The sequence below is a fragment of the Hemicordylus capensis genome, chromosome 14, assembly GCF_027244095.1.
Source record: "Hemicordylus capensis ecotype Gifberg chromosome 14, rHemCap1.1.pri, whole genome shotgun sequence".
In the NCBI taxonomy this organism is placed as follows: domain Eukaryota; kingdom Metazoa; phylum Chordata; class Lepidosauria; order Squamata; family Cordylidae; genus Hemicordylus; species Hemicordylus capensis.
In genome coordinates, this window is record NC_069670.1 from 5,908,932 (window position 1) to 5,929,876 (window position 20,945).

Below are 20,945 nucleotides of genomic sequence, written 5' to 3' on the forward strand. Positions count from 1 at the left end.
CGCAGCCCCACTTTTCCTTGGGCTTTGAAGCCCGACAGAAGATGGGGAGGCTGGAGTGTGCCTGGCACCCACAGAAAGGCCCCATTGTGTCCATGTGGGGGGGGGCAGCAAAGGCGAGCTGTAAGTGAGAACTGGTGGCATTGCACACAACATCGTGACTGACCCCGTGGCAAATCTGTTAAGGCGTCAGCCTCGGGTGGGTCCCCAGCCTGAGACAAGATGCAATCGCCTTCACTCTGGTCTTAAACCGGTCGCTTTAATTGCTGCCTAATGTATCTCATTTCCCTGGTTTGTGAAAGGAAGATTTGGCATTACAGTGCAGGCAATCCAAGACCCCCTTTCACCCATGTCCCTGCAGTAGCCTCTGCAGAGGTTGCACTCGCTGACCTCCCTCCTGGACCTCCCCATCCCCTGAGGAGGAGGAAGAGGAGAGGAGGAGGAGGAGGAGGAGGAGGAGGGGTGCAGCCCCCTTGAGACCCCTTTCATCAGAGAATTAGCAGGGAGGCAGATTTCTTGCCATCCCGCAGCGTCTCTCCCTGTCCTCAGAAGCATCCTGGAAGGTCCAGAGAGCTTTCCTGCTCAGGGGAGAAAAGGCGCTGCCCGCCCAGGAAACCTGCAGCTTGGATGCATGATCAGCCCACCCCCCACCCACCCCTTCCCCATGGCTTGCTCTCCCGTCCCACTCCCCCCCCCTTCTCTGCTCCTTCCTTGTCTGCTTGCAGGGATGGGAGGTCGCCAGCCTGCAGCAGCCCCCCCAACTCGTGCCCCCCTGATCCTAACAGTACCCACCCCACCCCCTAAATGGAAGATCTGCCCCCAAAGAGAGGAGGCCAGGCTTTGCCCCTTGCGGGGGGGGGGGGGTTCCCAGAGCCGGGAGGCCTTGAAGGCTCAGCCAATGAGAGAGAGAGAGGAGCTGGGATGCTGTTGGGAGAGAGGGTCGGGAGGACCAGTTGGAGGCTGGTTTGGGGGGGGGGGAGGCCAGGGGGTCCAATCCTGCGCACGGCGAGGTGGAGCTGAGAGGAGGAAGAGGAAGTGGAGGGGAGGAGTGCTGCGGGGTGTGGAGAGGGGGGAGCAGGCACTGGGGGCGGCTGCAGGAGCCTCCCTGGGAACAAAGAGCCGGAGGTGCCCCGGGATGCTCGCCCGTGGCTGCTGCCTTGATCCGGAGTGACGACGGTGCCAGAGGCCAGCGCGGCGGCTGCTGCTGCTGCTGCTGCAGGAAAGATTGCACGTGTTTCTCCGAGACCCGCGGCTGGTGGTTGCTGGACTCTTGGGCTGAGGAGGAAGCCGGTGAGGGGGCAGAAAAGGGGGGCAGGGAAAAGGCGCCCCCGTGTCTTCTCTGCAAATATCCCCGCAGGGTGGTGAGGAGTGTGGCCAGCGGGGGGGGGGGAAGAAAGCGGGGGGGCTGGCCAGAGCTCTTCCTCCCCACCCCCCCACCCCGGATTGTCTCCAGGGCTCTCGGCTCCCCGCCAGCTCTGGGGCAGAAAGTCATCTTTGCCATTCAGATCGTCAGTTCGGGGCTTTGCTTTTTGGCTACGATTTGCCCCCCCCCCCCCTCCACGTTCTCCTTTCTCCTTCTCTTTCTCCCCGCCCCCCCCCACCCCCAGTTCAGGGAAGCAAAGATTTCAGAAAAAGGGGAGTGTGTGTGTGTGGGTGGTGCATTATCCCAAGTAGCAATTTTGTAGAGCTCCTTTCAAATAAAATAATAATAATAATAATAATAATAATAATAAAGATGTTGGGTATGTATAGCCCCTAGAGCAGGCCTGCTCAACTTTGCCCCCCCCAGCTGTTTTTGGACTACAGCTCCCATAAACCCCAGCCACAGTGGTCAATAGCCAGGAATTATGGGAGTTGTAGGCCAAGGTCTGCAGGCGGGCCGAAGTTGAGCAGTCCTGCCCTAGAGTGTCTCCAGGGGGGTGATTTTACTTGGCTTCAGGGCCCGGAGAGGAGATTTTAAAATGCCCCCCCCCCCCCCCCGTTGCCTTCCTCTCCGTCTCCTGGCCCCATATTTATTTTTTATTTATGTATTAACATATTTTTATACCGTCCAAAACTTACGTCTCTGGGCGGTTTACAACAGAATGAAAACAAAGTAAAAGACTCGTTAAAAGAAAAATGAAAAGTTTAAAACAGTCCAACAATTTAAAATTTTTAAAACAAGATTTTAAAACTGCATTAAAACCATAGCTCCGCTGCAGAAGAACATTAAGGGCACGTGCAATATTAACAGCAGCAGATTAACAGACAACCCAGACTGCCATCTGAATCCACTCCAAGATATACGGACCCAATGATGGGGAGGTTGTTCTCAAACCCAACAAAACAATTTGCAAAATATGGGAAAGGCAACTTATAGAAATCGCATGCTGCGTTTTTCCTATATTGGCTTTTCATAGTAGAGGTTTTCCATGGGAACATAGCATGTCTTAAACAATGCAATTAATTTAACATCCAAACAATCCTGTACACCAAACCAGTGCTTGCATGTGGTTCTTTCCGAGTTTTCCCAATCTAGGATTATTATTATTATTTTGCATTTATATCCCGCTCTTCCTCCAAGGAGCCCAGAGCGGTGTACTACATACTTGAGTTTCTCTTTCACAACAACCCTGTGAAGTAGGTGAGGCTGAGAGAGAAGTGACTGGCCCAGAGTCACCCAGCAAGTCTCATGGCTCAATGGGGATTGGAACTCGGGTCTCCCCGGTCCTAGTCCAGCACTCTAACCACTACATCACGCTGGCTTTTCCAGGGTTGTCACCAAGTGACTCAGTTTGAAAGCCTTGACCCTTATTTCAGAACACAACCACCCCACCTGACTTTGTGCGGATATACCTTTATAATAAAACTGCAATTCTGTGTACACTGACTGGGAAGTCCAGCGTCATTCCTGCCTACACACACGGGTTCTTGACGGCACACACAGCAACTGAACTCACAAAAATGTAATAATATAAACCAAGCATATTCATGCAAATAGGCGTTAGCAGAAATGTTTCAACACCCAACTTAACATCCTGCATGATTCTTTATCCACTCCCACTTCTGTCTCATAAAGGATCCAATATTTAAATAACTGCATTTGCAAGAAAAAAAAGATGTAAAAAACCAAACAAAGTAATGGGTTTTTTTCAGGGGGGGGGGATGGGGAGACCTTGGAATTTTATTATGATTTTTAATGCAACTTGAGGGCTGGGTGAGAAAGAAAACCACCATTCAGAAAAGCAGGCAAGAAATCTGAGTGGAGTGCTTGGAAGGAAGGCATTACCCCCTTCCCTCCTGCTACGGCGTTTGTTTTTTCAGGATATTTGCAGAGTCCAGCAGTTTTGCAAGCACAAAGAGTACAAAAAATGAGTACAGAAAACTGGTACAAACAATAAAACTAGCACGGACAGACCTGATCTCCACAAGAGTGCTCCATTCTCCACACACACCTTGAACTGTTCCCCTTCCCCCTGGAAGATATTATTATTGTTATTATTGTTTGTTGTTTACACAGTCAGACAGGAGTTATTGACTGGTTTGTTTTGTTTGGACATTGAGTCCTTCCCAAGGACCTGGGATGGCTGAAATTTATTATAAATATTGTTGTTGTTGTTATTATGGATATCATCGCAAAACAAAGGCTGTTCCCAGTAAAGTTGCTTTTTGTAATTGACTGATGGTGATTTCTGTGGCCCTGATCCTGTTTGGTGCTCTTCAAGGTGTTTTGGAGTTGCAGCTAAGGCACCAGTTACTACTGGGATTATTTTGGTCTTCTGCCACAGCCTTTCATTTATTATTTATTTATTTTCATTTTCACATTTTATATCCCGCTCTCCCTCCATCCTTCAGTTTCTCCTCACAACCACCCTGTGAAGTAGGTGAGGCTGAGAGAGAAGCGACTGGCCCAGAGTCACCCAGCAAGTCTCATGAGGCTGGATGAGGATTTGAACTCGAGTCTCCCTGGTTCTAGTCTGGCACTCTAACCACTCCACCACGCTGCCTCCGATAGACAGTTTGCAAATTGCAGGCCAAGCTCCACGATTAGCAAAAAAAACAAAAATGGGGGGGGCTTACTTTTTTTCCCAGGAGAGGAGAGCTAGTCTGGTGGTAGGAAGCATGACTTGTCCCCTTAGCTAAGCAGGGTCTGCCCTGGTTGCATTTGGATGGGAGACTAGAAGTGTGAGCATGGCAGGATATTCCCCTCAGGGGATGGAGGTCTGGGAAGAGCAGAAGGTTCCAAGTTCCCTCCCTGGCAAGATCCCCAAGATAAGGCTGAGAGCTGGTGTGCCTTTGCTCTCTCTTGCATGGGAGAGGGCAAGACCAGGCCTTGGTGGGGTGGGGGCCTCAGAAGCTGGGGGCCAGGAGACATTCATCTCTCTTTGTCTAATTAATGGTATGCCTATGCTTGGCTCCCCCCCCCCAAGAAAGGCAGATGTGCCCGTCACAGATCATCCAGATTGACCTCGACGTCCCCACGAGATATTGGGGAACACACCATACATGATCTGGGTTTTTCATGGTGCATTGCAGCGTAGCCCGATGTATGTCGGGTTTTTTTTGGGGGGGGGTTGTTTTTTTTAAAAAAATCCACTTGAGAGAATCCACTTTTTAAAAAATCCACTTTTTTATGATTTGGGGCAGCGGGGGGCGGGGGGGTGCAAATTCAAACTCACAGAAGAGCCTGCTGTCTGGGAAAGCTCTTCAAGAAGGAGAGAGGGAGTGGAGTGGCCACCAGAGGTGAACTCAGGTGATTTAGGAGCCTGAATTTAGGAACACAGGAAGCTGCCCTATACTGAGTCAGACCCTTGGTCCATCTAGCTCAGTATTTTCTTCACAGACTGGCAGCGGCTTCTCCGAGGTTGCAGGCAGGAGTCTCTCTCAGCCCTGTCTTGGAGATGCTGCCAGGGAGGGGACTGGGAACCTCGATGCTCTTCCCAGAGCAGTTCCATCTTATCTCTTTCAGTGCTCACATTTCTAGTCTCCCATTCTTGTGCAACCAGGGCCGACCCTGCTATCTCAAACAGAGCTGGTTGCAAAATAATAATCGTGATAATAATAAATTAATTAATTAGGCAGGGCGGGTGGAGGGCAAAACAAATCTCCATAAATCGCCACCAAAGTCTGCAATGTCTTCAGTTATATCCCAAGCCATCTAATTACAAGCAGCTCTATCCGATTTTCCTCCCGATGCCCACCTTATGTAAGCATTGTAGCCAGGCTGCAGGAAGAGAAGAGACAGACACGTCTAAAATGGCAACAGGAAGCAGACAAAATGGCTGATGAGTGTTTTCCTTTTTTGGAGAGTTTTTGGATGGGCCCTGCCCACTCTGCCCTTCGCAAGAGCCTCCACCCCTATCCTTAAGGCTCTTTTTCTAACCGAGATTCTGACCAGTTCTCTCTCTTCTTTCGAGCAGGTGAGAGTTGGGAGAGGAACAATGAGGGGAAACCCAGCAGAGGATTTATGGGACGTGCTAGATGACAGAAAAGGGAGCACAGCCTAAAAACTGGAGCAAAAGAGAAGAACAGAAATGGATAGCCTGATCGTCGGCATGGAGTCCGAAAAATAATGCACAAAGTTAGAAAAAGGAGCCTATGTCCTCCACTTAGCCAACGCTTCACTTCTGAACAAAGCTTTAAACCTCAGTGCGAAATGCAGGCAGGCAAGAAATTATATGAATGTTTGGACTGTGGAAAAGGCTTCAGCACGAGTGGAAATCTTAATAAACATCAAAGAACCCACACTGGGGAGAAACCACATCAATGCTTGGAGTGTGGAAAGAGCTTCAGCCAGAAAGGACATCTTCTTGTACACCATAGAAGCCACACTGGGGAGAAACCACATCAATGCTTGGAGTGTGGAAAGAGCTTCAGCACAAGTGGACATCTTACTTCACACCATAGAACCCACACTGGGGAGAAACCACATCAATGTTTGGAATGCGGAAAGAGGTTCAAAACGAGTGGAGCTCTTACTGTACATCACAGAACGCACACTGGGGAGAAACCACATACATGTATATTGTGTGGAAAGAGCTTCAGCACAAGTGTAAATCTTACTTCACACCACAGAACCCACACTGGGGAGAAACCACATCAATGTTTTGAATGCGGAAAGCGATTCAGCACAAGTGGAGCTCTTATTATACATCACAGAATCCACACTGGGGAGAAACCACATAAATGCTACGAGTGTGGAAAGGCCTTCAGCGCGAATGGAGATCTCACTAAACACCATAGAACCCACACTGGGGAGAAACCACATAAATGTTTGGAGTGTGGAAAGAGCTTCAGGCAGAGTGGAGATCTTACTTCACACCAGAGAATCCATACTGGGGAAAAACCACATAAATGCTGGGAGTGTGGAAAGAACTTCAGAACGAGTGCACATCTTACTGTACACCATAGAACCCACACTGGAGAGAAACCATATACATGTTTGGAGTGTGGAAAGAGCTTCAGTCAGAGTTCAAAACTTTCTATTCACCACAGAACCCACACTGGGGAAAAACCACATAAATGCTTGGAGTGCGAAAAGAGCTTCACCACAGGTAGACAGCTTACTATGCACCATAGAACCCACACTGGAGAGAAACCACATAAATGTTTGGAGTGTGGAAAGAACTTCAGAACGGGCAGAGAGCTTACTCTACATCATAGAACCCACACTGGAGAGAAACCACATAAATGTTTGGAGTGTGGAAAGAACTTCAGAACGAGTGGACATCTTACTATACACCATAGAATCCACACTGGGGAAAAACCGCATAAATGCTTGGAGTGCGGAAAGAGCTTCAGAACAAGTAGGCAACTTACTATACATCACAGAACCCACACTGGAGAGAAACCATATAAATGTTTGGAGTGTGGAAAGAGCTTCAGCCAGAGTTCAAAACTTTCTGTTCACCACAGAACCCACACTGGAGAGAAACCACATAAATGTTTGGAGTGTGGAAAGAGCTTCAGCCAGAATTCAAAACTTTCTATTCACCACAGAACCCACACTGGAGAGAAACCACATAAATGTTTGGAGTGTGGAAAGAGCTTCAAAAATGGGGGGTCTCTTACTATACACTATAGAACTCACACTGGAAGAAGAAGGAAGGCTCTCCTCACTGCACATGCGTAAATTCAAACAGGTCAGGAAGCATACACATGAAACTGAAATATAAACCCTTGTGAGATTTCTGCTTCTGATTTGTCTTGCTTGCCTCTGAGGAAACGCAAAGATGTGTTTTGTTGTTTTATGAATAACTGTGCAAAATTCATTCAAACTGAATAATGAATTTTTGTCTTTCACAGCATATACTTTATTTTAATTGCCTCTGAATACTGGATTCTGGGTGAAAACCAGACTGTGCTTAGGAGTGTAATGGACATTTTTAAAAAAGTTAAACCAGAGATGGGAATTATTTAACTGTTAATTATTTAAAAGCCATTAGGTTTTTTGAGGCCAAAGTACGATCTCAGCAACATTATCGAGCTCAACTTACATCCCCCCTCAGATGATTGTGCAATCCAAATTTTAAGAGGAATCTTTCAAGTTGCTGAATTCTCTCCCAATGAAATTTTAAGACCTGAATCTTGAATTTAAAAAATAGGTGGAAACCAAGATTTGGCTAAAACTTAATCCCCTCCAAGTGGTTTGACCTCTTTGATAGTAGTGGATACTTTTAGTTTCACCTAGTGTACAAAATTGGAATCTAAACTATTGATTTCGTGTTTTTCTCCGGAGTTTTTATTATCCTTGGGCTTTGATAGTGCCAAGAAGGCCCTTAAGCAGATGATTAGCAATATGGATCCTCAAAAGGTTATTAGTTTGGTCCCAACATTCCTTATCCTGGAAAAATGATTGTCAGCTTAAACCAGCAAATTATCGCTAGGAATTGACAGTCCCTACCCATCGCAGGGCTTTTTCCAACGTCACTCACTGGAATGCTCTGCCTTTTGCGGTGCTGTCTGGGAAGTTTTGGAATGTTCCATATGATGCGATGGTTTGTCCCTGTAATTCTGGACCATTTGAGTCCATTGAACATACAATACAATAATTGTATATTTTACCAGTCAATATAAGAAATTATTTTATGATTCTGCTTTTTTAGAATTATTTCATGCCACCTATTTACTTTCTGGATCAAATCTTGAGACTAATTTTAAAGTGACTAAATTCTGTAAGGCTTCTAAGGAATTGCAGGCCAGCCATGACACCGGTTCGGTTCAAATACGGACTGAATTTGAACCGACCCAGTCGAACCGGCTTGTGGGACGGCTCAGGGGAGAGTTTACTTGTATAGGGTTAGGGTTAGGATTCCTCTTCACAAGTAAACTGCATTCCCTAGAGTAAATACATACCTGTAGAGAGGTGAGAAAAATGTACTTTAAAAAAAAATTCAGGTGCCAGGGCAGCAGATATGGTAGATAAATCAGAGGTGGCTCCAACCCCTCCACCAAAACAAAAAGATTCAGACTGAGTTGGGGTCAAAGTTTTGCAGCTCCTGCTGTGTAGTTTCATTTTTGAGGATGATGAAATGTACTGGTTTGATTTTGTAGGGAAAGAGAAGTTTGGTTTTATTGGTCGTGTGTTTTTTAAAAATTGAGAGAGTTTGAGTTACGCTGATGGGGTATTTTGAAAAATATAGGAGAGAAATTTGTGTGTGTATATAGGAGGCTGCTTTTAGCAAAGGAGAATTCTGTTGAAGAGACCTGTTGGAGAGCTGGAGGAGAGTCTTCAATTAGTAGAAGTACCAAGTGGAGTATGAGTTTGGAAAGGAATTCAAGTAGAAGAACTGAAGTCTTGCTGGCATAGTCTGAGAGAGGAACAGAACTGGGGCTAAAAAGAGCCAAGAAATCACTGGCAGAGAGTGGAAACTCTCCGGAGAGCTGAAAACACTCACCAGCAAGAAGACCCATCTGGGCTGAACCTCAGAACTGTGAAGAAGAACAAGACCTGAGGCTGAACAAGGGAAAAGCCGGGTGGCTGAAAAGCGGAAGTGATTGCAAAGTTAGGGCACAGTCAGAGTTAGGCCTGCTCGATGCGTTTTGACCACATTTTGTTTGTTACTTATGCTCTGTTCGTTGGGGTTTGTTTTTTGTTTGCTGTGTTTTGTACTAGAATTTTAAAGCAACTATTCATTTTGAGTGAATTAAATGCTAAATAAAATTACTTGTTTGTCTTTAAAGAAGAATTGTAGTTTCTGTTTTCTCCACCCCACGCCTAACACCTTTACCACTCTACCAAAGGTGGGGTTTTGGGGGTTTATTATAGCAGAGGTTTGGAAGGCTATTGTAGTAGAGTCAGCCAAAAACCAATTTGGTGGCAGCAGTTAAACCGGGAGGTTACATCTCTGGATGAGGCAGGCAGGCAAGAGACGGGACAGGGCCTGTCAGCAGCTGGAGGGGAACAAGTGACCATGGCAGCCGTGGCAGTGAGGAAGGGCCCAGTCAACTGCTGCTGCTGCTGCTGCTCCTGTGGGGAGGAGCAGGAGTGGGGCTGGGGTGAGGGTGGGGAGGTCTCTAGGGATATGAGGGCTGCAGCTTGGCCAATAGGTGCCATCAACGCTGCAGCCGCGACCAAGAGGGGTGAAGGGGGTGGAGTGAAGGGATGGAGGAGTCAACAAGAGGGGTGAGGGGGCTGGAAGCAACGGGATGGAGGAGCAGGAGGAGTGGGGCTCAGGTGAGGGTGGGGAGATCTCAGAGGTGAGGGGGGCCGTGGCAGGGGGTGAGGGGAGCAATCAGGTACCAGAACGCAGATGCTCTACGCAGGTTAAGCTGCTACTATCTATTTCTCAGCCCCTGGGATGGTCCTCTGCTAGCATCTGAAGATGGGCTGGACACTTAAATTAACACACACACCCTTGTAAAAGAAAGAGCTCAGCACCAGGTGCTTCGGAAACCTTTTCTGTCAATGTCTGTTTGGAAAGAAGGAAATACACACTTTGTTTGGTTTATTGACTGGGGAGTATTATCTAAATAGGTTTTCTTCATATATTCTCTTGTTTAACAAAGGATATGTTAAGTACTCTCTGGCTGGTTGGTTGGATTTAAATCGGGGTTTCGCAGTTCTCCCCTCAGATTATGGAGGGATTTCCTGAATCGTACCAGGGCCTGAGAAAGGTTGGTCTTCATTCTCCCTCTCCTTTTTAAATACCTGTCTGCTTATCCCATGGCAGTAAAGAATCTTTGCAGTGCATTTTCCTGGTGCAGCAAAAGGGTGCCCTCCTGTGGCCACATTATGCACTGCAGGGAGCTAGGCTACATGAAAGGCAATGGGCAATGAATATTTCTCGTGTGGCAAAAGGGTGCCCTCCAGGGGCCTCTTTTTGCACGGCAGGGAGCTGAGACTAGGCAACCGGAATGACAATGGGCAATGCACTTTCCAGGTGCAGCAAAAGGGTGCCCTCCTGTGGCCACTCTGTGCACTGCAGGAAGCTGAGACTAGGCTATATGTGTGACAATGAACAATGCCATTTCCTGGTGTGGCAAAATAAAAACAGAAAGCAAAACATTAGTTAAATCAAAAACAAAAATTTTAAAACCTTACAACAATTTAATTTTTTAAAAAAGAATATTTTAAAACATTAAAATCACTAAAACAATTAAAAGCCCTTGTGCACTGTAGTGGAGCTGGGGCTGGCTATAGGCATAGCAAAGAAGAATGCATTTTCCTGGTGCAGCCCCCTCTTTGCACGCCGAAGCTTCCAGGTCCGGTCCCCAAGGACACCTTCCTGGGAGTGGATCTCTGAAGTCACCTGGCTGGGAAACGCAGCACACTGAGAAGGGTCCAAGAAATGCAGGCGGCTGCTGTTGCTGGGGAAGCTCTACTCTCCCACTCCAGGGTTGGCCGAACTGGGCTGGGGGATCCGTGGGCTGACGCGCTAGAAAGCAGCTTCATATGCGGGTGGGGGAGACCCAGACGTGCCGGGTTCAGTGGAGAGAAAGGAGAGCTGGGCTGGTGGCAGCAGGCAGGAATGGCCCCCTTGGCTCAGCAGGGTCGGTCCTGGTTTGCATTTGAATGGGAGACTACGTGTGTCAGCCTTGTGAGATCTTGCCCTTAAGGGGAAGAGCCCCTGCCTGCTTGCATGCATGCAGAAAGTTCCAAGCTCCCTCCCTGGCATTTCCAGATCAGGTTGACAAGAGAGGGCTGGGAGAGACTCCTGCCTGCTACCTTGGAGTAGCCGCTGCCAATCTGTGCAGACAGCCCTGAGCTAGTCGGGACACCGGACTGACTCGGTAGGAAGCAGATTTCTAGGTTTCCGTATTGGGCATCTCCCGTGCAAGAGGATCTCTGCCCGCTCCCCATGGGTTGCTCTCCCCTCCCACTCCCCCCCACCCCGCTTCTCTGCTCCTTCCTTGTCTGCCTGCAGGGGTGGGAGGTCTCCGGCCTGCAGCTCCCCCCACTTGTGCCCCCCTGATCCTAACAGCCCCCAAGTGGAAGCTCTCCCCCCAAGAGAGGCGGCCAGGCTTTGCCCTGGGGGGTCCTGGAGGGGGCGCGCGCGGCCTTGGAAGCTCAGCCAATGAGAGAGAGGAGCTGGGATGCTGTTGGAGCAAGAATGGGGGGCGGGGCAGTTGGAGGAGGAGGAGGAGGAGGAGGAAGGCTGGAGGGTCCCATCTTTGCATTGCAGATGCCACAACCTGTTGCATGAGAAGCAGCAGCAGCAGCAGCAGCAGGGAGGTGGAGCTGCGAGGAGGAAAAGGAAGTGAAGGAGCCGAGTGCAGAGGGCAGGCGGAGCAGGCGGGGGCAGCCCTTCTGCGAACAAAGAGCCGGAGTGGCCCCGATCCTCTCTTCCGCGGCTGCCTTGATCCGGAGTGACGCCGGCGCCAGAGGCCAGTGCTGCTGCTGCTGCTGCAGGAAACGGGGCGTGTGTTTCTCCGCAGAGGCGGATCAGACTCGTGGGTCGTGGCTTGTGGCTGGGCGCTTTGGCTAGAGAGGCGAGTGGGCAGCCGGAGGCAGCCGCAGCATCCTGGGGAAGGAGCGGAGTGGGGGGTCGGGGGGGTCTCCCTCTCCCCTCTCTCCCACCCATCTGCAGTGGGAAATGTCCCGGCAGGAGGGTTGTGAGCGGTGCAGCCAGCAGAGGAGGGAGGGAGGGAGGGGGCCGGGGGCGAAGATCTAAACAGACTATACCACAAGCAGCAGTTTTGCAGGGCTCCTTCCGAGTGGGAAAGAGAGGCGGCGGGTGTGTTGGTTCCCCGGGGGGGGCGATTTTGCTTGGCTTCCCCCTAGAAAGGCAGGTGTGCCCTTCACAGATCCTCCAGCGGTTTAGCTCAAGGTCCCCACACGAGGTGTAAGGGAATCCACCGCAAACGACCTGGGTTTTTCATTATGCGTTGGAGCTTTAGGCCGATGTGTGTTGGGGGTTAAAAAAAAAATCCACTTTTTGCAACGGTATCTTTGGGCAGTTTCAGACCCGCAGTAGAGCCTCAGTAAAACCTGCTGCATGGGACAGGTCCTGGAGAAGGAGAGACGGAGTGGAGTGACCATCTTCAGAGATCAGAACTGGAGGTCTCCTAGAAGAGGGAGGGAACTTGTCCTCTGTCTCCTGCTCCTGAGGGCAAGATCAGCACCAATGCATTGAAAAGACAAGGATGCAGATTTAGGCCAGGCATTTGGAAGAAGGTGCCAACTGGGAGAGGAGTTGGACAGTGGAACAGCCTGCCTTGGGCGGTGGTGGGCTTCCCTTCCCTGCAGGGTCCAAGCACTGCAGAGGCTGGACAGGAATCTGCCAGGGATGCCGTAGCCCTGGGCAGGGGGTGGACTGGAAGACCTCTGAGGTCCCTTCCAGCTCTCACATTCTAGGATCATCATTGTGAACTGCAGATTTGTGCTCCTTTGGCTTACCCTAGCATCACTGCATATGACAGTCTTTGCAAGCGATGGATCCCTGAGATTGAAAAAGAAGGAAATCTGTGGTTTCTCTCTTCTGTACTTGCATACAACAGGATTGTGTGCAGTGATTGAGGAGAAGGAACCTCATGACACCTGGCCAAAAAGCTCAGATGATGGTAAGGGAGATAGCACATGCTGACACCAGGTGAGGGACTTGGGGTATAGGTGTCTGTATACCAATGCCAGAAGCCAAGATGGGTGAGCTGGAGTGCTTGGTTGCTAATGAAAACATCGATAGAGTGGGTGGAATGGAAACCAGGTGGAACGGTGAGAACCAGTGGGACATGATTATTCCTGGATATAAGCTCTACACCCCTTCTAACTTGGCAAAGAGGCACCTTTTAACATGGTGATTCTCTTTTATTTAGCAGGGGGAGAGTAACTGGCCCTCTCCACCCACAGCACAGGACCTCCAGTGACTGTGGCTGGCGTCTATCTTATGTTTCTTTTTAGATTGTGAGCCCTTCAGGGACAGGGATCCATCTTATTTATTTGTTTGTTATTTCTCTGTGTAAACTGCCCTGAGCCATTTTTGGAAGGATGGTATAGAAATCGAATTATTATTATTATTTCTTGTTTACACAGTCAGACAGGTGTTATTGACTGGTTTGTTTTATCCAGACATCGAGTCCTTCCCAAGGACCTGGGTTGGCTGGATTTTATTGTCAATGTTGTTGCTGTTGTTATAGATATTGTCGCAGAATATAGGCTGTTCCCAGTAAAGCTGCTTTTTGTAATTGGTGATTTCTGTGGCCTCTATGGTATTGAGGTGCTTTTCAAGGTCTTTTGGAACTGCACCCAGGGTGTCAATTACCACTGGGATTATTTTGGTTTTTTTCTGCCACAGCCTTCCAATTTCAATTGGTAGATCTTTGTATTTTGTGATTTTTTCTATTTCTTTTTCTTCTATTCTGCTATCCCCTGGTATTGCTATGTCGATTATTTTAACTTGTTTTTCTTTCTTCTCGACTACAGTTATATCTGGTGTATTGTGTGGCAGATGTTTGTCTGTTTGTAGTCGGAAGTCCCATAATATTTTTACATCTTCATTTTCTTCAACTTTTTCAATTTTATGGTCCCACCAATGTTTGGCTACAGGTAGCTCGTATTTTTTGCAGATGTTCCAGTGTATCATCCCTGCTACCTTGTCATGCCTTTGTTTGTAGTCAGTCTGTGCGATCTTTTTACAACAGCTGATCAGGTGGTCCACGGTTTCATCTGCTTCTTTACAAAGGCGGCACTTGCTGTTTGTTGTGGATTTTTTTGACTTTTGCTCTTATTGCATCTGTTCTAAGTGCCTGTTCTTGTGCAGCCAGTATTAAACCCTCTGTTTCTTTCTTCAAGTTGCCCTTCTTAAGCCATTGCCAAGTCTTGGTGATGTCTGATTTCCCACTTATATTGTGCAAATATTGACCATGCAGGGGCTTATTTCTCCATTTTTCTGCTCAGTTCTTGACTTGTTCTTTTTTGTAGGCCTTTTTTCTTTCATTGGTGTTGAATAGTTTCTCGTTATTGACCATTTGAAGTGCATCTTCTTCACTGTCCTTAATATATTCTTCAAGGCAATATATTCAAAGCACATGAAAAGCATGTTCTTTTTTTAATGTAAGCACATGAAAAGCATGTTCTTCTTTTAATTCTCCAGACTGCCTGTCCCTTCCAGCTTTCCTTTCACCAACCTCTTCATTCTTGAGCAGTTTCCTTTTCTGAAGCCCAAAGTGTCCATATTGAACTTCGTAGGTGAGTCTCTGCTTACATATAGGGTGGACTAGATCACACTCTGGTCACTCCTCCCTGTTGAGTCCATGACACTGACATCTCACAACAGGTCCTGAGCGCCACTCGGGGTGAAGTCCAGGTTCTCCTTTTCTCTAGTGGTTTCCATGATCGACTGTTCTGAGGTTCATTTAATGTCTCTAGAAATCTGGCCTCTGCCATGTCCTGCATGTGACTTTCCCCAGTCTTAAAAATGCCCATTGTTACAACTCTCTCTCTCGGATGCCTCCCTGATTTCCTTCTCCAACTCCAGATCACTGTCTAAGAGGGTCTGAAGCCAGTTCTCTTTGCAATATAGTTGTCATTCTTTCATTAGTTTGGGTTTTTAGCGTAATCACATAGCAGTCAGAGGGAACTAGCAGCCAGTCTCTTGTTTGCATTTCCACTGGTTCTTCTCACATGGTCTCACAAGGGAGGAGAGCTGGTCTTGTGGTAGCCAGGGAGCGTGAATCGTCCCCTTTGCTAAGCAGGGTCTACCCTGGTTTGCATTTGAATGGAAGAGGAAAAATGAGCACTGTAAGATATTCCCTTCAGGGGATGGGGCTGCTTTGGGAAGAGCAGTTCCATGCTTGCAAGAAGGTTCCAAGTTCCCACCCTGGCAGCATCTCCAAGAGAGGGCTGAGAGAGATTCCTGCCTGCAACCTTGGAGAAACCGCTACCAGTCTGTGAAGGCAATACTGAGCTAGATAGACCAATGGTCTCAGTCAGTAGATAGCACCTTCCTACATTGCTTTCTCCTTAGGCTCGTGCCGATCCCTGTGACTCGGTATGGGGAACCATCCGATCTAGTTAACGCTCCTTTTCCATCCTAGGCACCGACCAGTTTTCTCTCTTCCTTCCAGCAGGTGAGAGTTGGGAGAGGAACAATGAGGGGAAACCCAGCAGAGGATTTATGAGTGATTCCAGATGGAATAAAAAGGAGCACAGACTAAAAACTGGAGCAAAACGGAAGAAGTCCAAAAGACTGCGCAGAAAGTAAGAAGAAAAAAAAGATCCTGTGCTCTCCGTGCAGCAAAAGCTTTCCTTCTAAACCTAGACTTGATTTAAAATGCAGTGGAAAATGCAAGCAGATGAGAAATTATATGAATGTTTGGGCTGTGGAAAGTGCTTTGGCCAGAGAGAACATCTTATCATGCACAACAGAACGCACACTGGGGAGAAACCACATACATGTTTTGAGTGTGGAAAGAGCTTCAGCACGAGGGGAAATCTTATTATACACAACAAAACACACACTGGAGAGAAACCACATGAATGTGTGGAGTGTGGGAAAAGCTTCAGCACGAGTGGAAATCTTAATCAACACCAAAGAATCCACACTGGGGAGAAACCACATCAGTGCTTGGAGTGCACAAAGAGGTTCAGCACGAGTGCAGCTCTTATCATGCATCACAGAACCCACACTGGGGAGAAACCACATAAATGCTTGGAGTGCAGAAAGACCTTCAGCTCGAGTGGAAATCTTACTAAACACTACAGAACCCACACTGGGGAAAAACCACATAAATGCCTAGAGTGTGGAAAGAGCTTCAGCTCGAGTGGAGATCTTAATAAACACCATAGAACCCACACTGGGGAGAAACCTTATAAATGCTTGGAGTGTGGAAAGAGATTTATCACGGGTGGAGTTCTTAATAAACACCACAGAATCCACACTGGGGAGAAACCACACAAATGCTTGGAGTGTGGAAAGAGCTTCAGCTCGAGTGGACATCTTACTATACACCACAGAACCCACACTGGGGAGAAACCACACAAATGCTTAGAGTGTGGAAAGAGTTTCAGCCGGAGAGGAAATCTTATTACACACCATAGAATCCACACTGGGGAGAAACCACACAAATGCTTGGAGTGTGGAAAGAACTTCATCACGAGTGGAGTTCTTAATAAACACCATAGAATCCACACTGGGGAGAAACCATACAAATGCTTGGAGTGTGGAAAGAGCTTCCGCTGGACTGGAGATCTTGCTAAACACCATAGAATCCACACTGGGGTGAAACCACAGAAATGCTTGGAGTGTGGAAAGAGCTTCATCACGAGTGCAGCTCTTATCATACACCACAGAATCCACACTGGGGAGAAACCACATCAATGCTTGGAGTGCGGAAGGAGCTTCAGCACGAATGGACATCTGACTCTACACCACAGAACCCACACTGGGGAGAAACCACACCAATGTTTTGAGTGTGGTAAGAGCTTCAGCACGAGTGGACATCTTACCATACATCACAGAACCCACACTGGGGAGAAACCATATAAATGCATTGCATGTGGCAAGAGCTTCAGTGGGATTGGCGTTCTTACCAGACATCACAGAACCCACACTGGGGAGAAACCACATCAATGCTTGGAGTGCGGAAAGAGTTTCAGCAGGAGTAGTCATCTTACATTACACCACAGAACCCACACTGGGGAGAAACCACATCAATGCTTGGAATGCGGAAAGCGTTTCAGCACGAGTGGACATCTTACCAGACATCACAGAACCCACACTGGGGAGAAACCACATCAATGCTTGGAGTGTGGAAAGAGGTTCAGCAGAAGTGAAAAACTTACTACACATCACAGAACCCACACTAGGGAGAAAGCACATCAGTACTTGGAGTGTGGAAAGATCTTCAGCACGAGTGGAGATCTTAATAAACACCATAGAACCCACAGTAGGGAAGAGCCCCACAAATGCTTGGAATATTGAAAGAGCTTCTGGAAAAGGGGAGCTCTTACTATACACTATAGGACCCACACTGGAAGATGGAAGGCTCACCTTACAGCACACGTGTACATTCAAACAGAGTCAGAATCATACACATGAAACTGCAGACAAGCTGAAAATCTCCCTCAGATTATGAAATATAAACCCTTGTGAGATTTCTGCTTCTGATTTATTTTTCTTCCCTCTGAGGGAAATTCATAGTTTTGTGTCTGTATTTTGAATACATGTGCATAATTCCTTCAAAGTTATCAATAAATATTAGTTTTTCACAGTATATGCTTTCTTTTAGTTTTCTCCAAATACTTATATGTCAATAAGATAAGGATACCTCCTCGTCTTAAGGAGGCAATTATTAGACCACTTCTGAAGAAGCCTGCCCTGGATTCCTCAGAGCTGAGCAACTATAGGCCTGTCTCCAACCTTCCGTGGCTGGGCAAGGTAATTGAGATGGTGGTGGCCTCTCAACTCCAAGCAGTCTTGGATGAAACTGATTATCTAGACCTGTTTCAGGCCAGCTTTCGGGTGGGCTATGGGGTGGAGATGGCCTTGGTTGGCCTGATGGATGACCTCCAATTGGGAATTGACTGAGGAATTGACTGTTGATCCTTTTGGACCTCTTGGCGGCTTTCGATACTATTGACCATAGTATCCTTCTGGAGTGTCTGAAGGGGTTGGGGGTGGGAGGCACTGCTTTGCGGTGGTTCCACTCTTACCTCTCAAGCAGATTCCAGATGGTGTCTCTCGGGGACTGTTCTTCAAAAACTGAACTTCAGTATGGTGTCCCTCAGAGCTCCATATTGTCCCCGATGTTGTTTAACATCTACATGAAACCGCTGGGAGAGATCATCAGGAGATTTGGTGCAGGGTGCTATCAGTATGCTGATGACACCCAAATCTATTCCTCCATGTCAACATCATTGGGAGAGTGCGTAACCTCCCTAAATTACTGCCTGGAGGTGGTGATGGGCTGGATGAGGGATAACAAACTGAGACTGAACCCAGATAAGACAGAGGTACTCATTGTGCGGGGTCAAAACTCGAGAGATGAGTTTGATCTGCCTGTTCTGGATGAGGTCACACTTCCCCAGAAGGAACAGGTACGCAGTCTGGGGGTGCTTCTGGATCCAAGCCTCTCCCTGGTGTCCCAGGTTGAGGCAGTGGCCAGAGGTGCCTTCAATCAGCTTCGGCTGATACGCCAGCTGCGTCCATTTCTTGAGATAGATGACCTCAAAACAGTGGTACATCTGCTGGTCACCTCCAGACTGGATTACTGTAACGCGCTCTATGTGGGGCTTCCCTTGTATGTAGTCTGGAAACTACAGTTGGTTCAGAATGCGGCAACCAGGCTGGTCTCTGGGGCATCTAGGAGAGACCATATTACTCCTGTATTGAAGGAGTTACATTGGCTGCTGATATGTTTCCGGGCAAAATACAAGGTGTTAGTTATAACCTATAAAGCCCCAATCAGCTTGTGCCCTGGGTTTTTAAGAGAACGTCTTCTTCGTTATAAACCCCACCGCCCATTGAGATCATCAGGAGAGGTCCGTCTGCATTTGCCACCGGCTCGTCTGGTGGCTACTCAGGGACGGGCCTTCTCCGTTGCTGCCCCGAGGCTTTGGAATTCACTCCCTAGTGAAATAAGAGCCTCCCCATCTCTGACAATTTTTAAGAAGTCTTTAAAGATGCACCTGTTCACCCAGACTTTTAATTGATACTGTTTTGATTGTTTTCAATGTTGTTTTAGAATATTGTTTTAAAATTTTTAAGTTGTGTCTTTAAATGGTCATATTTTAAATTTCTTGTTTTTGTTTTTAACTAATGTTTTAATGTTGTTTTTATCCACTTGTAAACCGCCCAGGGACGTAAGTTTTGGGCGGTATAAAAATATGTTAAATAATAATAATAAATAAAATAAAATAAATAAGGAATACCAGCAGGCATATGGACTCCTGCTTTTGAATGTGAGCCTTCTGCAAGGTGTCTCCCTCCCCTCTTTGACTGGTCACTCATGCTAATGTGCCTGGGGATGCTGGGAGTTGTAGTCCAAAACCACCGGGATGACTCCAGTTGTGTAGTAGCCCTGGTGTAGACAATTAGGAGCTAGATGGACCTTCGCTTAGTCTGAGGCCGCTTCTTCTGTGCCTGTTTTCCAAATTGGACACACCCGCTGTGGTCCTCTGGACCAGGGATTCTCAACGTGTGGGTCCCCAGATGTAATTGGACTTCACCTCCCATAATTCCCAACCAAAGGCCGCTGGGGCTGGGGATTGTGGGAGTTGAAGTCCAATAACATCTGGGGACCCACACGTTGAGAAACCCTGCGAGTCTGGACCATATTAGGAGTGAAAGGACGGAGAAATGGTTTGGATAATGCAGGAAATCTCCACCCCATTCCAAAATGAAGGGTGTGTCTGGACAGAATCCCACGACTGAATCCTTCCCTGTGTGCACATCCCCTGTTCTGATGTTCCCATCTCAAAAAACTGAGCAGGGAAAGAGGGGGGAAGAAGTACACCACAGAGTCAGGGAAAAGGACAGAAGAGAGCATCCCAAGAGATCTAGGAGCAGGAGGAAAGGCTAAAGTTCCCTCTCTGTTTCGGAAACTAAAAGACAGCTAAGGGGTAGCAGGATAGACATTGGCTTGTGTAGGATCCATCCTGCAAGAAGTGGGGGCGAGATTATCCCCTCTCACAACCCTGGAACTGAAGCTGATGAGAAGCAGGTTCTAGGGCAGAAAGCCTTTCTTGGGTCATTCACTTATGGCAGCGCTGCTCAGATGTGGGTGTCCAGATGTGGCTGGAGTACAAGACCCATCACCTCCTGCCGCAATGTCCAAGGCCCAGCAGGAGTGGAGTGTCTGGGTGAGTAGGGGTGTGTCACTGTCCGTCCAGCTCAGGAGGTCCCTCCTTTCCCCCCTGAACCAAACGCCCCCAGCTCACTCCCAGCAGCCGCCTCTGCAAAGGTGGGACCCACTGATTGAGCTCCCTCCTGGACCTCCCTTTCCCCCGGAGGCCGGATTGCGGAGCAGGAGGAGGAGGCGGGGGGGCAGACCCCTTGCGACCCCTTTCATGGGGAATTCGCAGCAACTGCGAAGGGAAGGAGACGGATTTCTTCTTCCCTTCCTCCAGCTTCTCTCCGTGTCCTCAGAAGCAGCCTGGAGGAGCCAGAAATCTTTTCTGCTCGGGGGAGAAAAGGCGCTGCCCGCCCAGGAGAAATGCATCTGGCTGTCTGCATTGCTCCCCCCGCCTTCCCAATAGGTTGCTCTCCCCCCACCCCGCCACCTTCCCCTTCTCTGCTCCTTCCTTGTCTGCTTGCAGGGCTGGGAAGTCGCCCACTTGTGCCCCCCTGATCCGAACAGTCCCCACCCCCTAAAAGTGGAAGATCTCCCCCCAGAGGAGGCCAGGCTTGGACCCTAAGTTGGGGGTTCCTTCTCGGAGTGTGTGTGTGGGGGGTGGCCTTGAAGGCTCAGCCAATGAGAGAGAGGAGCTGGGGATACTGCTGGGAGCGGGGGGGGGGCAGTTGGAGGCTGCTTGGGGGGAGGAGGAGGAGGAGGAAGGCCGGAGGATCTAATCCTGGGCATTGGTTAGTGGA

The 20,945-nt window shown here is 48.3% G+C and overlaps 2 protein-coding genes across 4 annotated transcripts; both read left to right on the forward strand.

Annotated features, from left to right (window-relative positions):
• Positions 1 to 1,065: 1,065 nt before the first annotated feature.
• LOC128336906 (zinc finger protein 420-like) lies at positions 1,066 to 9,164 on the forward strand. 2 transcript variants are annotated; one of them, XM_053277199.1, is made up of 2 exons: positions 1,066 to 1,287; positions 5,394 to 9,164. In XM_053277199.1, the coding sequence occupies exon 2, from the start codon at positions 5,549 to 5,551 to the stop codon at positions 7,106 to 7,108; it is 1,560 nt and encodes a 519-aa protein (XP_053133174.1). In that variant the 5' UTR covers positions 1,066 to 1,287; positions 5,394 to 5,548; the 3' UTR covers positions 7,109 to 9,164. The 2 variants fall into 2 exon arrangements, with proteins under 2 accessions (XP_053133174.1, XP_053133173.1); XM_053277198.1 differs by having other exon boundaries at positions 5,397 to 9,164.
• A 2,492-nt stretch (positions 9,165 to 11,656) lies between these two features.
• Positions 11,657 to 17,628, forward strand: LOC128336916 (zinc finger protein 546-like). 2 transcript variants are annotated; one of them, XM_053277227.1, is made up of 2 exons: positions 11,657 to 11,868; positions 15,484 to 17,628. In XM_053277227.1, the coding sequence occupies exon 2, from the start codon at positions 15,687 to 15,689 to the stop codon at positions 17,334 to 17,336; it is 1,650 nt and encodes a 549-aa protein (XP_053133202.1). In that variant the 5' UTR covers positions 11,657 to 11,868; positions 15,484 to 15,686; the 3' UTR covers positions 17,337 to 17,628. The 2 variants fall into 2 exon arrangements, with proteins under 2 accessions (XP_053133202.1, XP_053133201.1); XM_053277226.1 differs by lacking the exon at positions 11,657 to 11,868 and adding an exon at positions 12,132 to 14,602 and having other exon boundaries at positions 15,481 to 17,628.
• Positions 17,629 to 20,945: the final 3,317 nt, after the last annotated feature.